General features: G+C 53.9%; 8 protein-coding genes across 8 annotated transcripts; 6 read left to right on the top strand and 2 right to left on the bottom strand.

Moving 5' to 3' along the window:
• Positions 1-111: 111 nt before the first annotated feature.
• On the top strand, positions 112-564 carry EI97DRAFT_369023 (mitochondrial zinc maintenance protein 1, mitochondrial; the record flags this gene model as incomplete). Its single annotated transcript, XM_033795162.1, has 3 exons — positions 112-166; positions 218-400; positions 461-564. The coding sequence occupies 3 exons, from the start codon at positions 112-114 to the stop codon at positions 562-564; spliced, it is 342 nt and encodes a 113-aa protein (XP_033657757.1).
• Positions 461-1,949, bottom strand: EI97DRAFT_429976 (uncharacterized protein). Its single transcript, XM_033797569.1, has one exon. The coding sequence runs from the start codon at positions 1,763-1,765 to the stop codon at positions 641-643; it is 1,125 nt and encodes a 374-aa protein (XP_033657756.1). The 5' UTR covers positions 1,766-1,949; the 3' UTR covers positions 461-640.
• Positions 1,950-2,113: 164 nt separating this feature from the next.
• Positions 2,114-3,845, top strand: EI97DRAFT_429975 (uncharacterized protein). Its single transcript, XM_033797568.1, has 4 exons — positions 2,114-2,434; positions 2,492-2,526; positions 2,586-2,907; positions 2,962-3,845. The coding sequence occupies exons 1-4, from the start codon at positions 2,231-2,233 to the stop codon at positions 3,544-3,546; spliced, it is 1,146 nt and encodes a 381-aa protein (XP_033657755.1). The 5' UTR covers positions 2,114-2,230; the 3' UTR covers positions 3,547-3,845.
• A 594-nt stretch (positions 3,846-4,439) lies between these two features.
• Positions 4,440-6,085, top strand: EI97DRAFT_429972 (aldose 1-epimeras-like protein). Its single transcript, XM_033797567.1, has 5 exons — positions 4,440-4,636; positions 4,788-4,830; positions 4,877-4,933; positions 4,984-5,818; positions 5,874-6,085. The coding sequence occupies exons 1-5, from the start codon at positions 4,517-4,519 to the stop codon at positions 5,959-5,961; spliced, it is 1,143 nt and encodes a 380-aa protein (XP_033657754.1). The 5' UTR covers positions 4,440-4,516; the 3' UTR covers positions 5,962-6,085.
• Positions 6,086-6,263: 178 nt separating this feature from the next.
• On the top strand, positions 6,264-9,840 carry EI97DRAFT_498454 (uncharacterized protein). Its single transcript, XM_033802553.1, has 2 exons — positions 6,264-7,166; positions 7,217-9,840. The coding sequence occupies exons 1-2, from the start codon at positions 6,753-6,755 to the stop codon at positions 9,416-9,418; spliced, it is 2,616 nt and encodes an 871-aa protein (XP_033657753.1). The 5' UTR covers positions 6,264-6,752; the 3' UTR covers positions 9,419-9,840.
• Positions 9,841-9,915: 75 nt separating this feature from the next.
• Positions 9,916-10,865, bottom strand: EI97DRAFT_429971 (uncharacterized protein). Its single transcript, XM_033797566.1, has one exon. It carries the CDS (start codon positions 10,510-10,512, stop codon positions 10,282-10,284), a length of 231 nt encoding a protein of 76 aa, XP_033657752.1. The 5' UTR covers positions 10,513-10,865; the 3' UTR covers positions 9,916-10,281.
• Positions 10,866-11,932: 1,067 nt separating this feature from the next.
• On the top strand, positions 11,933-13,272 carry EI97DRAFT_455126 (uncharacterized protein; the record flags this gene model as incomplete). Its single annotated transcript, XM_033800614.1, has 2 exons — positions 11,933-12,246; positions 12,300-13,272. The coding sequence occupies 2 exons, from the start codon at positions 11,933-11,935 to the stop codon at positions 13,270-13,272; spliced, it is 1,287 nt and encodes a 428-aa protein (XP_033657751.1).
• Positions 13,273-13,784: 512 nt separating this feature from the next.
• On the top strand, positions 13,785-17,534 carry EI97DRAFT_447775 (DNA repair and recombination protein RAD26; the record flags this gene model as incomplete). Its single annotated transcript, XM_033800115.1, has 3 exons — positions 13,785-13,803; positions 13,891-14,547; positions 14,611-17,534. The coding sequence occupies 3 exons, from the start codon at positions 13,785-13,787 to the stop codon at positions 17,532-17,534; spliced, it is 3,600 nt and encodes a 1,199-aa protein (XP_033657750.1).
• Between the last annotated feature and the right edge of the window lie 163 nt (positions 17,535-17,697).

The following is a 17,697-nucleotide window of genomic DNA, read 5'->3' as shown; positions in this document are numbered from 1 at the left end:
GATTACTTCGGATCCCTGTCGGTGAAACAACTTTCTTCTGACCTCCACTTCCACATCGCTTGTCGGCATTCGCAGAGGACGGACGGTCTTTTGGTTGTTCAACAACTGGAAATGGCGCTCCAGGCTTACAGGCATCTGCTGCGATCGACCCGCATCGCCTTCCAAGGTAAGCTTTATGACGGATTCTACACACCTCCACTTCTCACCTCTTCCGTAGGCGACATGAAGGTCTTGACCGCCGCCAGGTTACAGGCCCGCCAGAACTTCGAAGCCAACCGCGGAATACCGGCCGGAAGCGAAGAAATGGCGAAACAGATTGCACATGCTGAGGAGGTAGCCAAGTTTCTAAGAGAGAACGTGGTGCAGGGACAAGCGGTGGATGAGAAAGGGGAAAGCTTCAGTAGGCGCTACGGAGACACGTAGATTTTGTGCTCCAGGACACTGCTTACTTTTCATCCAGGACTACGGATACATGAGCATACCGAGCGCGGAAACAATGAGGATATCAAGAAAGGAAAAGGGAAGACATTAGCAGGAACGAGAACAAAGTGCTGTTCGGCTTGAAAACAGTCCATCGAAAGTTACAGTGATACCCATAATGTTTGCCGCCTAGCGCCTTGAGACTACCGTAGCAAAGAAATCAATTGCCAGCCAAACTCGCATACTGGACCTCGTCATCGGCACCAGGTGGTGGTGCGATCGCCGCCAGACTATCCAGATTGTCCTGCGGAGGCGCCTCGATGACTCCTTGTCTGGCGCTGGACCGTCCCGCAGGACCAGCCACTGCCCTCCCTTCCTTTGCGTACATCATGCGAACGTTTTGGTCCAGACTGTCCAGTTGTTTGGGCTTTCCCCAGGTGACCCTCATCGGGCAACCCTTGATGACCACCTTGCCTTTCAAGGCTTCTGCCGCAGCTTCTGCATCCTTCCTCTTAACGTAGTTGATGTAAGCACAGTGCGCTCGATGGGAACACACAATCGAGCGGAGCTGACCGTACTGCTCGAAATGGACGCGGATTTCGTGTTCGGGCAGGTCGTCCTCGACGCCGGTGACGAAGAGGGATGCGATATTCGGATCGGCTGGAGGGAGCCAGTCTTGGGGGTTCGGTGCAGCTTGAGCGCCTGGTAAACGTCCACCTCTAGCAGGCTTCAAACCAGCGCGGACGCTTGCAGGAGCTCTACTATCCCTGGTTCGTATGGGACCTGGTGCATGCCTACCGCCTCCACCCGAGCCCTCGGGTGCTGGAAGTGCTTTTGGGGAGTTCTCTGCCGCTTCTGCTTCCAGTCGCCTTTGCTTCTTATAGTAGGGTTCACTTGTTGCCAACCTCTGTAAAAACTCGCGAACTTTCTCATCAGTCTTCTCGTATACCTCCAAACCCCCTCTACCTTCTTCTATCTCCTTCTCGTGCTCCTGTGCGTAGTACTCGCGGTTAATGGCACTCTGCGGACCCGGCGCCACCATCTTCAGTGCGGTGTCACGGACGGCGATGGGTAGACCAAACGATAGATCGAGCATGCAGCACTGGCAGCAGTTCTTGAGGCGGGCGCATGTAAGGCAGATATTCGTACGCTTTTGCCGTGACGTGCGGTCGGCCTTCCACCGGAATATTGTGAATGGTCGTGTGCAAATCTTGCATTCTGCGCCGTAGTCTTCCTTCAACATCTGGACATATGGATTGTCTGGTAGACATCGCTCGCACACCGAGGGGAAGTCGGTCGTCTCCCAGCCAGACCGGTTCAAGTCCTGCTTGATCTGAGGCGGCATTGCGGCTGTCGGCGGAGGGCTCCTTTGTCGGGACAGGGGGGTGTACTTGGAGGCGCGGCAGGACGCGTGTATTGTCACTATCGTACGAGAATACAATGTCCGCTATTCGGAACGGGGAAGGCGGTTCGTAAGTGGAGGCGCAGAAGTAACACGATTGTAGGTGGAGAGTGGGCCTTGGATGTGGAAGCTGTGATGTGAGGCATGATTCTTGGATGTGGCTAGGGCAGGTGTGGCGAATTTTCCCGGCGCACGGACTTTCGGTCTCGACAACTGCCCAATCGGCTCCCCTGCAGTACGGAGGCTTGTGATAGGGGGGGGAGACACTGGAGCGCGTCCCTATTCCCCTGCACTACTCCGAAATTTATATTTACTTCACGGATTTCTCTTCATTCTTTTCTCTTCCCTACCGTACAGTCTCTCCAATTCCTCTGTCCTCCCGCGCTTCTGCTTTTTCCAACAATCATCATGTCGCCAATTGCGCTTGAAAAGGAGGACCATGTCCGCGATGCCGAATTCAATAAGGTCATGCATGGCAAGTCTGCACAGTCAAAGGGTGGCATGACCGCCTTGTTGCAGAAGGACAGGGCTGCGCAGCAGGCCGCTGTGGATGAGTACTTCAAGCATTGGGACAATAAGGCGGCGGCCGATGAGACTGAGGAGACCCGCAAGGTAAACCAACAACCCCCTAGTTTGTCCCCAGATGCCACATACTAACATTAGCGCTAGGCTCGACGAGACGAATATGCTACTCTCACAAGGCAGTATGTTGCTCACACCTCCCGCTTGTTGACAAGTCCACGTCGTAACCCTGTCCCTTCAGTTACTACAATCTCGCCACCGATCTGTACGAATACGGCTGGGGCCAGAGCTTCCATTTCTGTCGTTTCGCCTACAACGAGCCGTTCCGCCAGGCCATTGCCCGTCACGAGCACTACCTCGCCCATATGATGAACATCAGGGAGGGCATGCGTGTTCTGGATGTCGGATGCGGTGTCGGAGGCCCTGCACGGGAGATTGTCAAGTTCACTGGCGCCAATGTCATTGGCCTTAACAACAACGACTATCAGATTCAGCGGGCGACACACTACGCGGAGAAAGAGGGGCTGTCACATAAGCTCAAATTCACGAAGGGCGATTTCATGGTCAGTAGAATGCGCTAGTGGAGTCCAACACAATTCTGACCGCGATCCACGCAGCAAATGTCCTTCCCTGACAACTCCTTCGATGCAGTTTACGCCATTGAAGCCACTGTCCATGCCCCGTCATTGGAAGGCATCTACAGTGAGATTTTCCGTGTCCTCAAGCCCGGCGGCGTGTTTGGCGTCTACGAATGGCTCATGACGGACAAGTATGATAACGACAACCCCCATCACAGAGAGATTCGTTTGGGTATTGAGATCGGCGATGGTATCTCCAACATGGAGAAGGTGGATGTCGCATTGAAGGCCATGAAGGCGGCCGGCTTTGAGCTCGAGCACCACGAAGATCTGGCGGATCGCGAGGAGGAGGACTACTCTCCATGGTACTGGCCGTTGTCCGGACAGCTCAAGTACATCACGACTCTTGGAGATATTCCCACGATTCTGCGCATGACGAAGATTGGGCGCAGTACCGTTCACAAATTCGTCGGTGCGCTTGAATGGATCGGCCTGGCCCCCCAGGGGACTCAGAAGACGGCCGACAGTCTCGCACTGGCTGCTGATTGCCTTGTCGCAGGTGGCAAAGAGAAGCTGTTCACGCCTATGTACTTGATGGTTGGAAGGAAACCAGATACCGCATAGGGTGGATGATTCTCTCTTGACCCTTATGCCACTGCGCGCGCGATAGATTTCGATTCGATTTTCTCCCGTTCTTGTTCAGGTCCTTCTTCTGGCCTAAGACATTTCTGCATCTGGATGGGTTCGCGAATATAAAGCTATCTAATAATGTTAGGCTTGTCTCAAGCGGCATGCCTACGGTATGCTGCTATATGGTGGACGAAGAATGAGAAAGTAATACGGATACTGGGGTAGACTGTATATGAGACTAAGCTCGCTTCCATAGTAATACGAGCGTTATGCAACCCGAGACTGCTTGGGACACCTAACTCCGACTATCAAACTACATCTTTGACTGTGTCGTGCTTCGTGGTCAATGTCCCAGGGTATTCTACGTACACTGGTTGACAATCGTCCACATTTGTATAGAAGCCATTTTGAAATGAAATGTCAGGGCTTGAAAACAATTATATCAGAAGGGCTGGAACTTGCGGGGCAGTGTACGTATACGTATTGCAGTTCTCTAGAACGAACCCTTGACGCCCATTTTGGACTAGCTCCAATATATCATCAACGTCAACCCGTGAACTAGCGGACCGTTGGACGCTTCCTGTCTAAAATTATGAAGTTCTCAGCATGACATACAAAGGTCCAACCGCTCGTACATGTACACCAGAGCGCTTCAATATGGAATCGCACGAGGGGCACCGAGTCCAGGGCTCACAAGCCCGTCTCACCTCATCCTCTCCCTCGTGTAAACCGGGGTACATCTCAAGCATATTAACCTTATATTGCAGCATGCGGCAGAGCTCCTCCAATTGCACAGCAGCGCAAATAACCATATTCCAGAAATGAACACGGTGCCTTACCGACGGGCCTGCGGTTTCTGGGCCTTTGTATAAGTATCGTGGTGTCGGGTCCCAGGCCACCCCGCTTGTTTGCTATCCCTCGTCCGCTCTTTGAGGAACTGGACCTGGAACTCGAAGGAGACAGTATGAAGTACTCTCACATCCTCTTTGCGGGGTTGGCGTCGGCGGCCGCCGTTAAGAAACCAGTTCCTAAGCCGGATGCGGATGGGAAGTACACATTGGAAGCTGAAGGCATCAAGGCACAGGTGCTTACTTTTCCTCTCAATGCACATTTCATAACTGTCATCGTCCCTCTCAAACGCCGATTGGGCCCTCTATGATTTTGCCAAAGGAGTTTTCAGTTGATCCCGACATCGTTCCTAAACATGCGTCATCATTGATACTGATAGTTGGCAGTTCATTCCCTATGCTGCCACCCTGACCAACCTTTTCGTTCAGGGTAAGTACCTCTGCTTGCGTAAGGGTTTATGCTTATTGATCAACAGATAAGAATGGCATTGAGCGAGATATAGTTCTGGGTTATGACAACACTTCATTCTACCGTGCGTCTCCTTATCTTTTCCTCGACTTGCAATCCGTTAACTCGCATAAGCCGTGGATCCTGGACACCCTGTGTACAATGCCATCCCCGGACGATATGCCAATCGCATTGGAAACGGTCAATTCACAATCGACAATGTCACGTACCACCTTGTGAAGAACGACGGGCCCAACACGCTGCACAGTGGACCCAACAACTGGTCCTACCGCTTCTGGAGCGTGCAGGATGTGACCAAGACTTCCATTACTTTCGGTCTACACGATCCTGCCAACTCGACCGGAATGCCCGGCCGTGTGGAAGCGAAGGTCAAGTACTCGGTGGCGCCGTACAGATGGAACATTGAGATTGATGCGACCTCGCCTGAGGCGAAGACTCCTATCCAGGTCACCCAGCACACGTACTTCCAGCTAGACGCGTTCGCCAACCCGAACAATAATCGGACCATCTGGAATCACACCTTCCACATGCCGTATGCGAAACGCGTCATGGAGGCTGACAAGAACGCGCTGCCAACGGGTGTGATTGCGAAGATCCCCAAGGGTGCCATTGATGACTTCTGGTCTTCGCCCAAGAAGCTCGGATTTGCTTCTGATCGACCGGAATTTGAGGACCACTGCGGCGGAGGATGCCATGGCTACAACGGGAACTGGGCATTTGACGCTGACCGCCCTAAGAATGCCGTTGTTGCCACTTTGTCGAGCGAGTGGAGTGGCATCAAGGCCGACCTCCGCACCAACCAGGATGCCATTGTCATTTATACGTGCAACTGGAATGATGGAAAGACGGAGTTCAAGAGCACACAGGGTATGAAGGGCCAGGATAAGTTCATTCCCAGGGACGGATGCATCGCCATTGAGGCTCAGGACTATGTTGACGGCATCAACCAGTAAGTGTGACCCTGATCAACCTGCGTGTGGTGCGTAGACTCATACAATACGCAGCCCTGAATGGGGTCGTCTGGACAAGCAGATCTTCGGTCCTGGTGACAAGTACCACTGGGAGTCTTCGTGGACCTTTGGGACCATTTGAGTTTCTGAAGGGGGACGACGCATTGATGCACCTTGTAAATAGCGTTCATCTCCGCTGCAGTCGGAGGGCGATACTTTTGTAGTAGAAACGAATGCAAGCGGGTTGGGTACGACAACACGCGAGTCTTGTTTGTGCGACGGTGTTGGCAGAGGGCGGATGGATATCAGGCCCGCCCATGAGTCGAGTGGTGAATAATCTTATTGTGCAATGCTGACTGATGATTGCACGTTCTGATTACGGAGGCCGCTGGATGCGTCGGCCCCAAAAGAGAGCTGTGCGGATCCCCAGCTGCATTGCATGGCCGCAAACAGCCAGGCTGGGTTTCCCCGCGGCTGCCACGGCATCGACGCCATCTATCTGCCAAGGCTGGTGGCAGGAACCAGCATTGACAATTACCACCACCTCTGCCCATCTGCATCTGACACCGCCCATTATTCACCCTCCCACCACCTGCAACCACTATCTCCTCCCCCTCGTCGTCCGAAAAGCGTGTTTGCGCCCATGCCCACCCGCTTCGCCGGACTTCGCAGGACCGATTTTGCGCTCGACAGCATCACCGTGGCACGTGGACCCTCGAAACCACATATCCTACCATGACCTTGTGACACCAGCTATCGCTCTGCTTCATGCATGCCCTCCCGTCTCCGGTCCACGTCCTACGATAAGCCTCTCACTCTTTCGTAATACGCTGTTACTGCCCGTGCGGGCCCCATCGGCTCTACAGACATACCCCTACGGTACTCCGATTCTGATTCATTCGACGAGCCTGTCTGGTAGACATAGACGACACCATGGGCAATAGTCAGGGCAGAGAGTCACGACCCGGGTCCTCGCGCGGGCCATCGCAATCCTCGGGATCGCGCCATCCCTCGGTACCCACAACTTCCGCCGCTGGTGGAGCTGGTGGCTCATCTCGTCATGATGTCCCTCATGCCATGTATACATCCCGTAGTGGCCGAGGGAGCCGCCACGACCTCTCCTTTCTTGGCCTTGGTAGCAGCAGCGACCGCGATCCAGCGTTAGAACCGCGGCGGGAGACCCGCGCAGAGCGGGAGGCTCGCAAGCTTGAGAAAGAGCGAGCTCTCAGAGCCCAGGAGCGGGAAAGAAGCATAAAGGAGGAATCCGTCGATGGCGGCTACTTGGTGACGCTCGGCACGTATACCGGGCCGGAAGATTTCAACAAAGCTGTTGTTAGACAGTTGCAGGTATGCCCCCTTGCCAAGCGTCCAGTGGCTAAAGACTGACCCAAGTGCAGATCGAGAGGCGTCTGGCACCGTTCTGGAAAGGCCTCAACGACTTCTCAGAGACATGGACCGAACATCAGTTGGTGGCGGTAGTGAATGGGAAGCCTCTCCCTGCGCCGGATGAGATTCCAGACGAAGAAGAGCTCCGCCAGCTGTCCAGTAGCTTGAGCGCCGACTGGAGCCCTCGAGGATCGAATGCCAACATAAACAGTCTCACAGTACCCATAACTTCCCGCTCCATGTCCCAGAACTCTGACCGTTCTTCGCCTTCACATCCCGCCTTTTCTCTTCCATCCCCTAACTCTCCAATGTCCGCGCCTTCGCCGTCGTCGCCTTTCTTTCGGGGACGCGCAAAGACGCTTGCCGCTCTCACCACCGGCTCTCGAAACAGCTCTCAGACAGAAATGACGCCGCAAGAGAGACAACTACCCAAAGACCTCTATGTCAATGGTCAGCGAATCGAAGTCTTCCTCTACAAAGACGCCGCCGAATGTCCCATCTGCTTCTTATACTATCCTCCTTACCTAAACAGGACCCGTTGTTGCGATCAGCCAATATGTTCGGAATGCTTCGTTCAGATAAAGCGGCCAGACCCGCATCCGCCTGAGCATCATGAGCCGAACAGTTCGGCTCCTGCAGGTGAAACACAGGACGAGATCCAGCTAGTATCGGAACCTGCAGCTTGCCCTTTTTGCGTCCAACCTGACTTCGGTGTAACATATGAACCGCCACCTTTCAGACGAGGCATTGTTTATGCTGGCTCCACGCATAACCACTTGGCCAACGCTGCTTCGGCAATGTCATCCTCTTCTTCTTTGAACTTCCCAGCGGCGTCCCCCGGAAGGAGAAGAGCCACCTCCGTTGCTGCAAATGACAGCTCCGTGGTCACAACTGATATGGTACGCCCTGACTGGGCGAAGAAGCTGGCCGATGCAAAGGCACATGCCCTAAGACGAGCCGCGGCAGCCACTGCCCTACACAATGCCGCGTATATGATAGGCAACCTGGAGGCTTCTGGTAGCCGCGGCTTTGGGATTGGAAGGCGGCGACGGGCTATTTTCAGCAGTGACAGCGCAACAAGTAGCGGCCAAGGCACGCCTCGGCGCGAAGGTGAAGGAAACACGCTCGATGCAGGAACGTCTCAGAGGGGCGAAAGCCACGCGGATCTATTCCCTGGGCGGCACAGCTCTCGACGCGGTAACAGATTGGAAGATCTCGAAGAACTCATGATGATGGAGGCGATACGGCTGAGCCTGGCCGCAGAAGAGGAGCGCAAGAGGAAGGAAGAGAAGGAAGCTGCCAAGGAGGCGAAGAGGGAAGAGAAGAAGAAGGCCAAGGAGGCGAAGAAAGCTGAAAAGGCGTCAAGAAAAAGTGGATTGTTCTCCGCATCGAATTCTTCGTCAAATCTGCATGCGCAGGAAGAGCCATCCGGTAGTTCTTCAGGCAAAGGTAAAGGAGTCGATCGTTCAGGAGGTACAGCAGGTTTTAACCCTTTGACGGAACCTACCTCGACTTTGAACGCCAGCTCTTCCAAGGATGATTCACAGCGTCATCTCGAACAAAGTCGGGTGCAGATACTAGCAGAGACGTCGGGGACTGCCGAACAACAGGAGTCACGAGTTGGTGTGCGGCCTGTTTCTGGCGCATCAAGCTCAGCATCCTCGCTTGCCGATTCTCCTAGAGTATCCTCTCGGCAGAGCAGTCAGCGCGACGTTATCTCACCGTTTGATTTGAGTCCTGCTTTGTCCAGTATAACTCCACATGAGACTCCCTCGCGCAGTACCAGTACCCTTGCAGCGGAACCTATGTTGAATTTCGAAAGCTTCGAGCAGGTGATGGCTGGAGAGCGAAAGGAAAGCGGGGACGGTACGGACGTAGCTGGCTCCAGTGAAGCGGACAAGAGTAGTTCCCCTGCAGCCGTCACCTCACCAGCAGAAAGCTCAAACAAGAGCACCCCCGATATCTCAATCCAGCCCCGCGGCAGTGCGACCGCTGATGATGCTTCAGAGGCCACTCCAACTGAATCCGAGGATCCCCTGCAGGAAAGCGCGGCAACGCTCAAGCCAAGCAAAGATGCCGACGATGATATTGGGGTTGAGGTGATCCCTCGCGCCGGCGATGCGGAAGGCGACCTCCCGAGCAGCTGGGCGTCTAAGCATGTGGGAGAGATGTCTTCAACGGAGCCGACGTCAAATGAGCAACCTACCCAGTAAATTGGGCGCACCCACAAGGCACAGTTTTCTCTCCACTTTTTTCAGATTCGTCATTTCCCCCCCTCCTTGATAACACAACTGCTGAAGGAGCCCTGAGCAGGCAGAGCTTTGAGGAGGCAATGCTTCCAGCAGAGCAGCCATTACGTTTCTTTTCTTTGGTCCCGTCATTCTCATCACATCGACTTTGCAAGGATGGACTATGTAATGGCGGGAACCCGTGGGCAATGTGCAAGTGATGTATCACACGTGAGAGGATGTTTCAGGTTGTCAATCGAAATATTGGGCGCGGAGGGATAGGCGTCCTGGGGAATGGTGACAGTGGACACATGCGACTGGTGTAAGGGAGGGATGATGTGAGCATTGTTATTTATACCATGACTAGCGGGTCTTTCCGCCTCTATTAACTATTCTTCAAAGACGATTTGAGGCCATATGAACTGTGAATTGTTAGAAATGGATGGTCCTCATGCAGCGTCTGCATATACTCACATGTTCACCTTTGCCAGGCCTAGAATCTACCTCCGCACATCCCGTTTCTTCTAACAGGATTTAGGGGCCAGCTACAGAGCGGTAGGTGTTTCACCCCTTGTCTGGATTCTAACTCCCGTCGGTTGTATACACGGTATTCGTCTTTGGGCTTTCGGCCGCCGTTCTGAGTTGCAACTTGCAACCCACATGAGTAGGCAGAAGTATGAGTTGGTCGAACGGTGACCCAGTCGTGAAGCATCTCGTAAGGGCCGCATCGTCAGCAATACCCTTAACGAGGCCTTGGAGTAGCGGTTATATCGCAGGTCATCGTCCGTACACCTCGTCGAAGGGTTGATACGTAGGCAATATTTCGTCGTCAACTCAACATTTCCTTCTCAAAACCGCGTCCGCAGATCCCTGTAGCTCAGCCATCCCGCTGCTGCTGCGCGCCGCGATAGCAATTGCGAAAGCATGGTCGTGGAATTGCGGTATATGGACATGGAGGAGCGATAGAGAGAGAGGGGTTTCCCGGGACTGAAGAGGTCGAGGAGAGCGAGAGCCCAGCAGATGGTTTGCATGACGAGGAGGAAGATGAGGCAGAGGCGGAAGGGGGTGTCTTTGGTCATTCTTAATGACTTGGGGAAAAAGGGATATCGAGGGGAACTGAAGGAGAGGAAAAAGGAGGAAGGAAACGGTAACTGCAGACGGGATATGACGTTTCTTGAAGAGCAAGAAGCATGGGAATGACTACTGAAGAAGATGAAGATGGTTTTATCTACATCGCGAGGTTTCATTATTTTGGGCTTCAATACGAATTGGCCATGGTGGCATGTTTCGGTGATCAATATACCTTGCCAAGGCAAAGTGTCCTCTCACCCTGTGCTGTGTGACTGCTGTGCCTTCATCGGAAAGGGCTTCGGATACCGCTGATGCTTCAAATGGGGGAACACAAGGTGCCAAATCGCCTCTTGGTAAGGATGTCAGGGTGAGGCGTACGGAGTAAGCATCCTGTTGATACTCCGTGTTTGAGAGCGAGGTGGACCACACCGATCCCTGCATACTGTAGATCAAGGGATCGGGGCTAGCGCGACGCTAGCTTGCCTGGGAAGGAGATGATTACGACGCTAGCCTGTCTGGGAAAGGAGACGATTACGACGCTCATCCAACGACACCTCAACGAACACCTCATCAGTCCTCCCCCGCTTTGCGAAACGACATAGCAAATGATGCGGGACGCGTTCGCTCCCAAGGCACGCGGATGGAACATTCCGCGGATATGTACGGAGTACCATAGTATGTACGATGTCGCGCAGGTCTCGCGCGAGGCTAGATTCTCGAGCAATTTGTCGGCCGTGTAACCCACGGGCGTGCTCTGTGGGTTTCGTAGGCCTAGACCTGGTCCTCCACCTCCACATTCTCCGAGCGGAACCAAACAACCCACGAGTAGGCGTATATTCTCGGGCGGAAATCGTAGCCGTGCCTGGCAGCATCAGACGCCGCACCAGCCCTGCAGGGCGAGGTGCAGCCAAAAATTCCTACCCTTCCTCCGCCTCGCCGGCTGGGGGCCACGCCTCATCTTCGCCCGCTTTTATTGGTGAAGGAGTTTACGATGGGAGGATTCAGACTGAGACGGATCGAAGCCGGCAACTGTTTGGCGCCCAGCGGATGGGGCCGCGCCGCACTTGTGGACAGTGTATCCTCGCCTAATAATCTACTTAATCCATCAGGATCACTTTCGAGGCAAATAGGGGTCGTAAGCCGAGGGCGGCGCTTTTGCGGAACCTTTAGGGAGGCTGCCTCTACTTTTGGATCCTTAAGATGGACACCATCCCCGCATTATGACTTCGACCGTGCCGATTGTTCGACTGTCCAGGAGTGTTTCTAGTAGCAGGGTGTGCTGAATCCAGCATTCGCAGCACTCACTTTCCATATGCATGGTCGTTGCTTCCGTTGAGGCCGCTGGAGAAGTACCAGATTCTTGACCTGCAGGACGACTGATTAGAAGAGTCTCGTTTCATACCTCATTGCAGCCACCAAGAGCCCATAATGGAAGACGTATCGGATTCGGCTTTGGAGAAGCTCCGCGGTTTGGAGAGTTCCGAACCAGAGAGCAGCGAGAGTCTATTGCCCGGCGACATCGCCTTGTTGAGTGAGAGGTCGACACCAATACCAGCAGACCTCCCGAAATGGTACCATCGCAGTAGGCCTCGCTTCTGGGGCTTCGACTCCAAGAAGGATGATTTCGAAATCCGACCACCGGCAAGGTCAAGTCTGGCTAAGAAGAGGAGGAGAAGGAGGCGTTTACGGATATGCTTGATCATTGCCGTCGTCTTGCTCTTCCTTGGGTCCGCGGCTGGAGTGTAAGTACCAGTCATCATCTGAAAATTCGGACAACATGTCTAACGCTCTTAAGTACATATGTCTCTCTTGTGGGTGCACTGATACGTCGGCTCTCACCTGCCCGTCCACACAATGGATTACAGCATGTCCTCGAAAACTGGAAAGAGCCGACTGCTGCGGGACCCTACCGATTTGACTGGAGAGATGACTTCAGCCGCGATGTAGTTCCGAAAAACTGCCACTCGCACAACGACTACTGGCGTGACGTTCCCTTGTACCAGGCATTAGCTGCTGGTTGCGTTGGCGTCGAAGCGGACATATGGCTGATGCAAGATGGCGAGCTGCGCGTCTCGCATACCTGGAGATCTATCAGGACTGAACGCACCCTCCGAAATCTGTACCTGGATCCTCTGGCCAATATCCTGACGAATCGAAATGTGTCCGTTGCATCCACGGAAGCGAAGGAAGTTGGCGTATTCGAGGTGGATCCCAACATATCAGTCATTCTCCTGATCGACTTCAAGGACAATGGAGAGGCGATTTGGCCGGTTCTAATGGAGCAACTGCAACCCCTTCACGAAAAGGGCTGGCTCACATACTACAATGGACAGGAGGTCGTCAAAGGGCCCCTCACCATCGTAGGAACCGGGGAGACTCCCTTCGAGCGCATCCAGCAAAACAACACCGACCGCATCATCTTCTACGACGCCCCGCTGGACGACATCTCCAACCCCATCTACACTTCCGCAAACTCGTACTACGCCAGCGTGAAAATGCGTAAGGCCATCAGCACTCTCTGGCTCAACCGGATCTCAAGAGCCCAGCAAGAGACGCTGCAGCGTCAGATCAACGCCGCCGCTGCTAAGGGTCTGGTCTCGAGGTATTGGGGCACGCCGTCCTGGCCGATTTCGCTCAGGACGAAGATATGGTTTACGTTGAGCGAGATGGGGGTGGGGATTCTGAATGTGGACGAATTGGATGGGGCGACGAGGTGGGATTGGAACTGGTGTGTTGTTGCTGGGCTTAGCCTTTGTGGGAATAGGTAAGGGAACATCTGCAAAATGCTGGGACTTGGCGGAGCTTCCTAGTAGTGCTTGTATTGGAGTTTTGGGATGATACCCTGGTATAGACTGGGATGGAATGAACCGAAGGATAGATACCTTACTGAAAATTCTCCATCAGAATCACTTACTCGTTGATTTTCCCTACCATTCTATGGCTGGGTCTAACCCAAAAACAGCATGAGAATTGATTCACGTGATTTCGAGATTCTGCTCGGACCACTTCTAAATCCTTGACGCGTCAAATGACGCAGACGACGTTCACTTGGGAACTACTGCCTGATGCACGCTGGTCGCCATTCACCTTCACCTTCACACTCCGTTCCCCCCGACGGAGACGATATTTCGATCGCCACGCCGTCATGCTTCCCTTCTTTGTAATATAGCTCACACCCTCTTCCTTCTTCAAGACCGTCTCATTAGTTCTTCTGTGTCTCTCGCACCTCGCATCAGTGGCGTACAATCGCTTCCAAGCGTTGAAACTCCAAACACCAACCATGACGCCGACGACCGACGGTGAACCCTCGAGAACGCCGCCAGGCACGGCATTATCTCCGGCTGATAATAAGGCTCCTCATACCGACGACCAGCCCGGATACGCAGACATCCCCGAGGATGCCGATGAAGAAACACGCCTCAAGTTCCTGACCGTCGGCCAACGAGATCAAGATGACTTGGAGCGAGATATCGGCCGTCAAGCAGACCAGCTGCTCACGGAGCAAGCCGATGAGCGGGACAAGAAGCGCATGGCGAAGGCAGAGGCGGAGATCAAACGATGCGAGGTTGCGCTGAGCAAGCTACGCGCTCGGCTCGCTCTGCCGGTTGTGGAGTCTCGCAAACTCCAGTTACGTGCCGAGGTTGCAGAGTATCAGAAGAAGATAGAGGACTTGGAGAAGGATATGGATGCGATACAGGCTCGCATCAATGATAGACATAAGATACCCGGTGAAGAGGAAGAGGAGGCAACGAATGGGGCTAATAAACCTCTGCCAAATGAGAGTCGACGAGATTTCCTCATCCGGACGGGAAAGATCACGCCGTTTTCGAAGATTGCTCAGATGCATACGGGTACATCGGCGCTTGGAGAGGTGATGTTGGATGCAGAATTGGAGAATATGGTAGAAGAGGCTTCGAAGGGTCCGACTTCGCACCAGAACCTTATGAAGCCGGGGTTTCAGCATATAGTCACGGACTCTGAAGCAGAGAGTCCTCGACCAGCGAAGCGGAGGCGCCCTCGAGAGGACGACGCATCAGTGGCTAGTCGCGACGCAGAGACATCTGTCAGCGAAGTCCTACCAGCAAAGCGTAGACGACGTTCTCCAGCTGAGTTAGATGAATCTGCCCGAACAAGCAGTGCACGGGAAACTCCTGAAAGTGATGATGAATTTATGCCTGATCTCGACGATAGACAGCTTGCGGCTTTAGGTGAATCAGATGATTTCTCCGCCGAAGATGAGGACGAGGAGTATGCTGAGCGCAAACGCAAAGCCACAAAGAGAAAGGCAACAAAGGCTCGGGTAGCTGAACCGGTCCAGGAGAAAGAGGACTTCGCTGGGGTTGACGATGGCAACGAGAAGCTCTACAAGAGACGCTTAAGATCATGGATGAAAAACCGCGCAGAAGCAAGAAGGAGAGCTCAGGAGAAGCAGGGCGGTCAGGTTGACACCACTGATGAAGGAGAGGATGAATGCTATCTTCCTCATCCCACCTATCCCGATGCAGAACTGGGAGAAGGCTTCCGTATCCCTGGCGATATTTACCCTGCTTTATTTGACTACCAGAAGACTGGTGTGCAATGGCTATACGAGCTCTACACGCAGAACGTTGGGGGCATCGTGGGGGATGAGATGGGTTTGGGTAAAACCATCCAGGCAATCGCATACATTGCAGGCTTGCATTACTCAAAGAAGCTCACCAAACCGGTCATTGTGGTTTGCCCGGCCACTGTCATGAAACAGTGGGTCAACGAGTTCCATCGATGGTGGCCACCACTGCGTGTTTCGATCTTGCACACCTCTGGCAGTGGGATGCTTGATACCGGTCGTGAAGAGCGCATGGAACGGGAAATGGAGATGACCAATTTCGGGGATTATGACGGTACTCTTACCGCCGCTGGAAAAGCTGCAAAGAAGATTGTCAACACGGTCAAGCGGGATGGTCATGTGTTGGTGACTACTTACTCGGGTCTTCAAACATACGCTGAATTCCTCATTCCGATAGACTGGGAGACGGCTATTCTGGACGAGGGCCACAAGATCCGCAACCCTAATACATCGATTACGATCCGTTGCAAGGAACTTCGTACGCCGAATCGCATCATCCTGTCAGGGACGCCAATGCAGAACAACTTGACTGAGCTATGGTCACTGTTCGACTTTGTCTTTCCGATGCGTCTCGGCACTCTAGTCAACTTCCGCAATCAATTCGAGTTCCCCATCAAGCGCGGCGGTTATGCGAATGCATCTAACTTGGAATTCGAAACGGCAATGCAATGTGCTGAGACGCTCAAAGATGCAGTCAGCCCGTATCTCCTCCAGCGATTCAAAGTCGATGTGGCAGCAGATCTTCCAACGAAGAAGGAGCAAGTGCTCTTCTGCAAACTGACCCGTCAACAACGGGAAGCATACCAAGCGTTCCTGAACTCGGATGAGATGAGGTCCATTGCGCAAGGAAAGCGACAAATGCTGTACGGTATTGACTACTTGCGGAAGATCTGCAATCACCCAGACCTAGTGGAGCATAAGACGAAGTCGAAGACGCCAGGCTATGGTGCCGCGAACAAATCGGGCAAGATGCAAGTGGTGAAGGAGTTGTTATCACTGTGGACGAAAGGAGGGCATAAGACGTTACTCTTTGCTCAACACCGCATCATGCTCGACATTTTGGAGAAGTTTATCCGGAACTTACCTGGGATCAACTACAGACGCATGGATGGCGAGACGCCAATCAAGAGTCGCCAGGATATGGTGGATGAGTTCAACAACAGTCCAGATCTGCACGTCTTCCTGCTCACCACAAAGGTAGGCGGACTGGGTGTGAATTTGACTGGAGCGGACCGCGTCATCATTTATGATCCCGACTGGAACCCTTCTACCGACATACAGGCTCGTGAGCGGTCCTGGCGTCTTGGTCAGAAACGTGAAGTCGAGATCTACCGATTGATGTCGGCTGGAACTATCGAGGAAAAGATTTATCATCGACAGATTTTCAAGCAGTTCCTCACAAACAAGGTCCTGAAGGATCCGAAGCAGAGGCAGACATTCCAAATGAGCGATCTGCACGATCTGTTCACGCTTGGTACGGAGGACGCAAATGGCGAGACGGAAACTGGGAATCTGTTCCGCGGGTCTGAAGTCAAGTTTGACGCGAAGCAGGACAGGCGGCAATCCTCCCACGGCAGCAAGCCTGCAGAACCACAGGAAAGCGCTACAGCACCAGAAGATCTGGCAGCGCTATCAGGCATTCACCATACAGAGCAATACCGCACTTCGTCCTCGGACGAAGACCCCGCACCCAAAGCAGGGGAAGCTTCAAACGGCGAGAAAGCTGACGATAGCAAATCCGACTCGCGGCTCCTGTCCACCATCTTCGCCAAATCCGGCGTCCATTCCGTCCTGGAGCACGACGCCATCGTCAACTCGACCGCCAGCGGGCGCAAACGAAAAGTCCAAGCGGACCCAGCGTTCATCCAGCGCGAGGCCAAGCGCGCAGCAGCGGCGGCGGCGGAACAGCTAAGACGTGCGGAGCAGGAGGCTAGGAGGATGCCGGCCGGTGTCCCTACATGGACGGGCATGTACGGTGAAGGGGGAAGGCCCGAGGAACGGACTCCCAGAGGGTTGTCGTCCTCTAGAGGTGGTCTAGCAGGCCGTGGTGGCCCCAGAGGCGGCGGCGGTGGACCATCGTCTGCATCCATCCTGTCCAACCTCGCGGCCCGTCAAGGCCGACCTGACCCGCACGCTCGCTCTGCCACACCGACCTCGTCTCGCTCCGGCACATCGACGCCCACGGGCACAGGCACGGGATTCCGCGGGCGCCAGATGCTCGAGAAGTTGCGCGACTTTATGATTACGCACGGGGGCACGGTGCCGACGCAGATGCTCGTCGATCACTTTGATCGGTATTGTCGGCAGGTTCCTGGCAGGAGCGAGGAGTTTAAGGAGATGCTGAAGTTGATTGCGAGGTTGGAGCGGGGGTCTGCTGGAAGGGGGAGGTGGGTGCTTAAGGAGGAGTGGAGGAGGAGGGTTTAGCCTAGGAGTGGGTGAGTGCGGGAGGGAGGGAAGAAGGAGAGGGAGGAAGGGATTGTGGTTATGAAAAAGAGGTGGCCCGTTCGGATGGAGTCTCGGGGTTTATGTACGGTATGGGATGGTGGATATGACGCATGGCATGAGTCTCATGACGAAGGATATGGCA

Source organism: Westerdykella ornata (genome assembly GCF_010094085.1).
Source record: "Westerdykella ornata strain CBS 379.55 unplaced genomic scaffold EI97scaffold_2, whole genome shotgun sequence".
Lineage (NCBI taxonomy): Eukaryota > Fungi > Ascomycota > Dothideomycetes > Pleosporales > Sporormiaceae > Westerdykella > Westerdykella ornata.
This window is presented reverse-complemented; position numbering and strand designations above follow the sequence as displayed.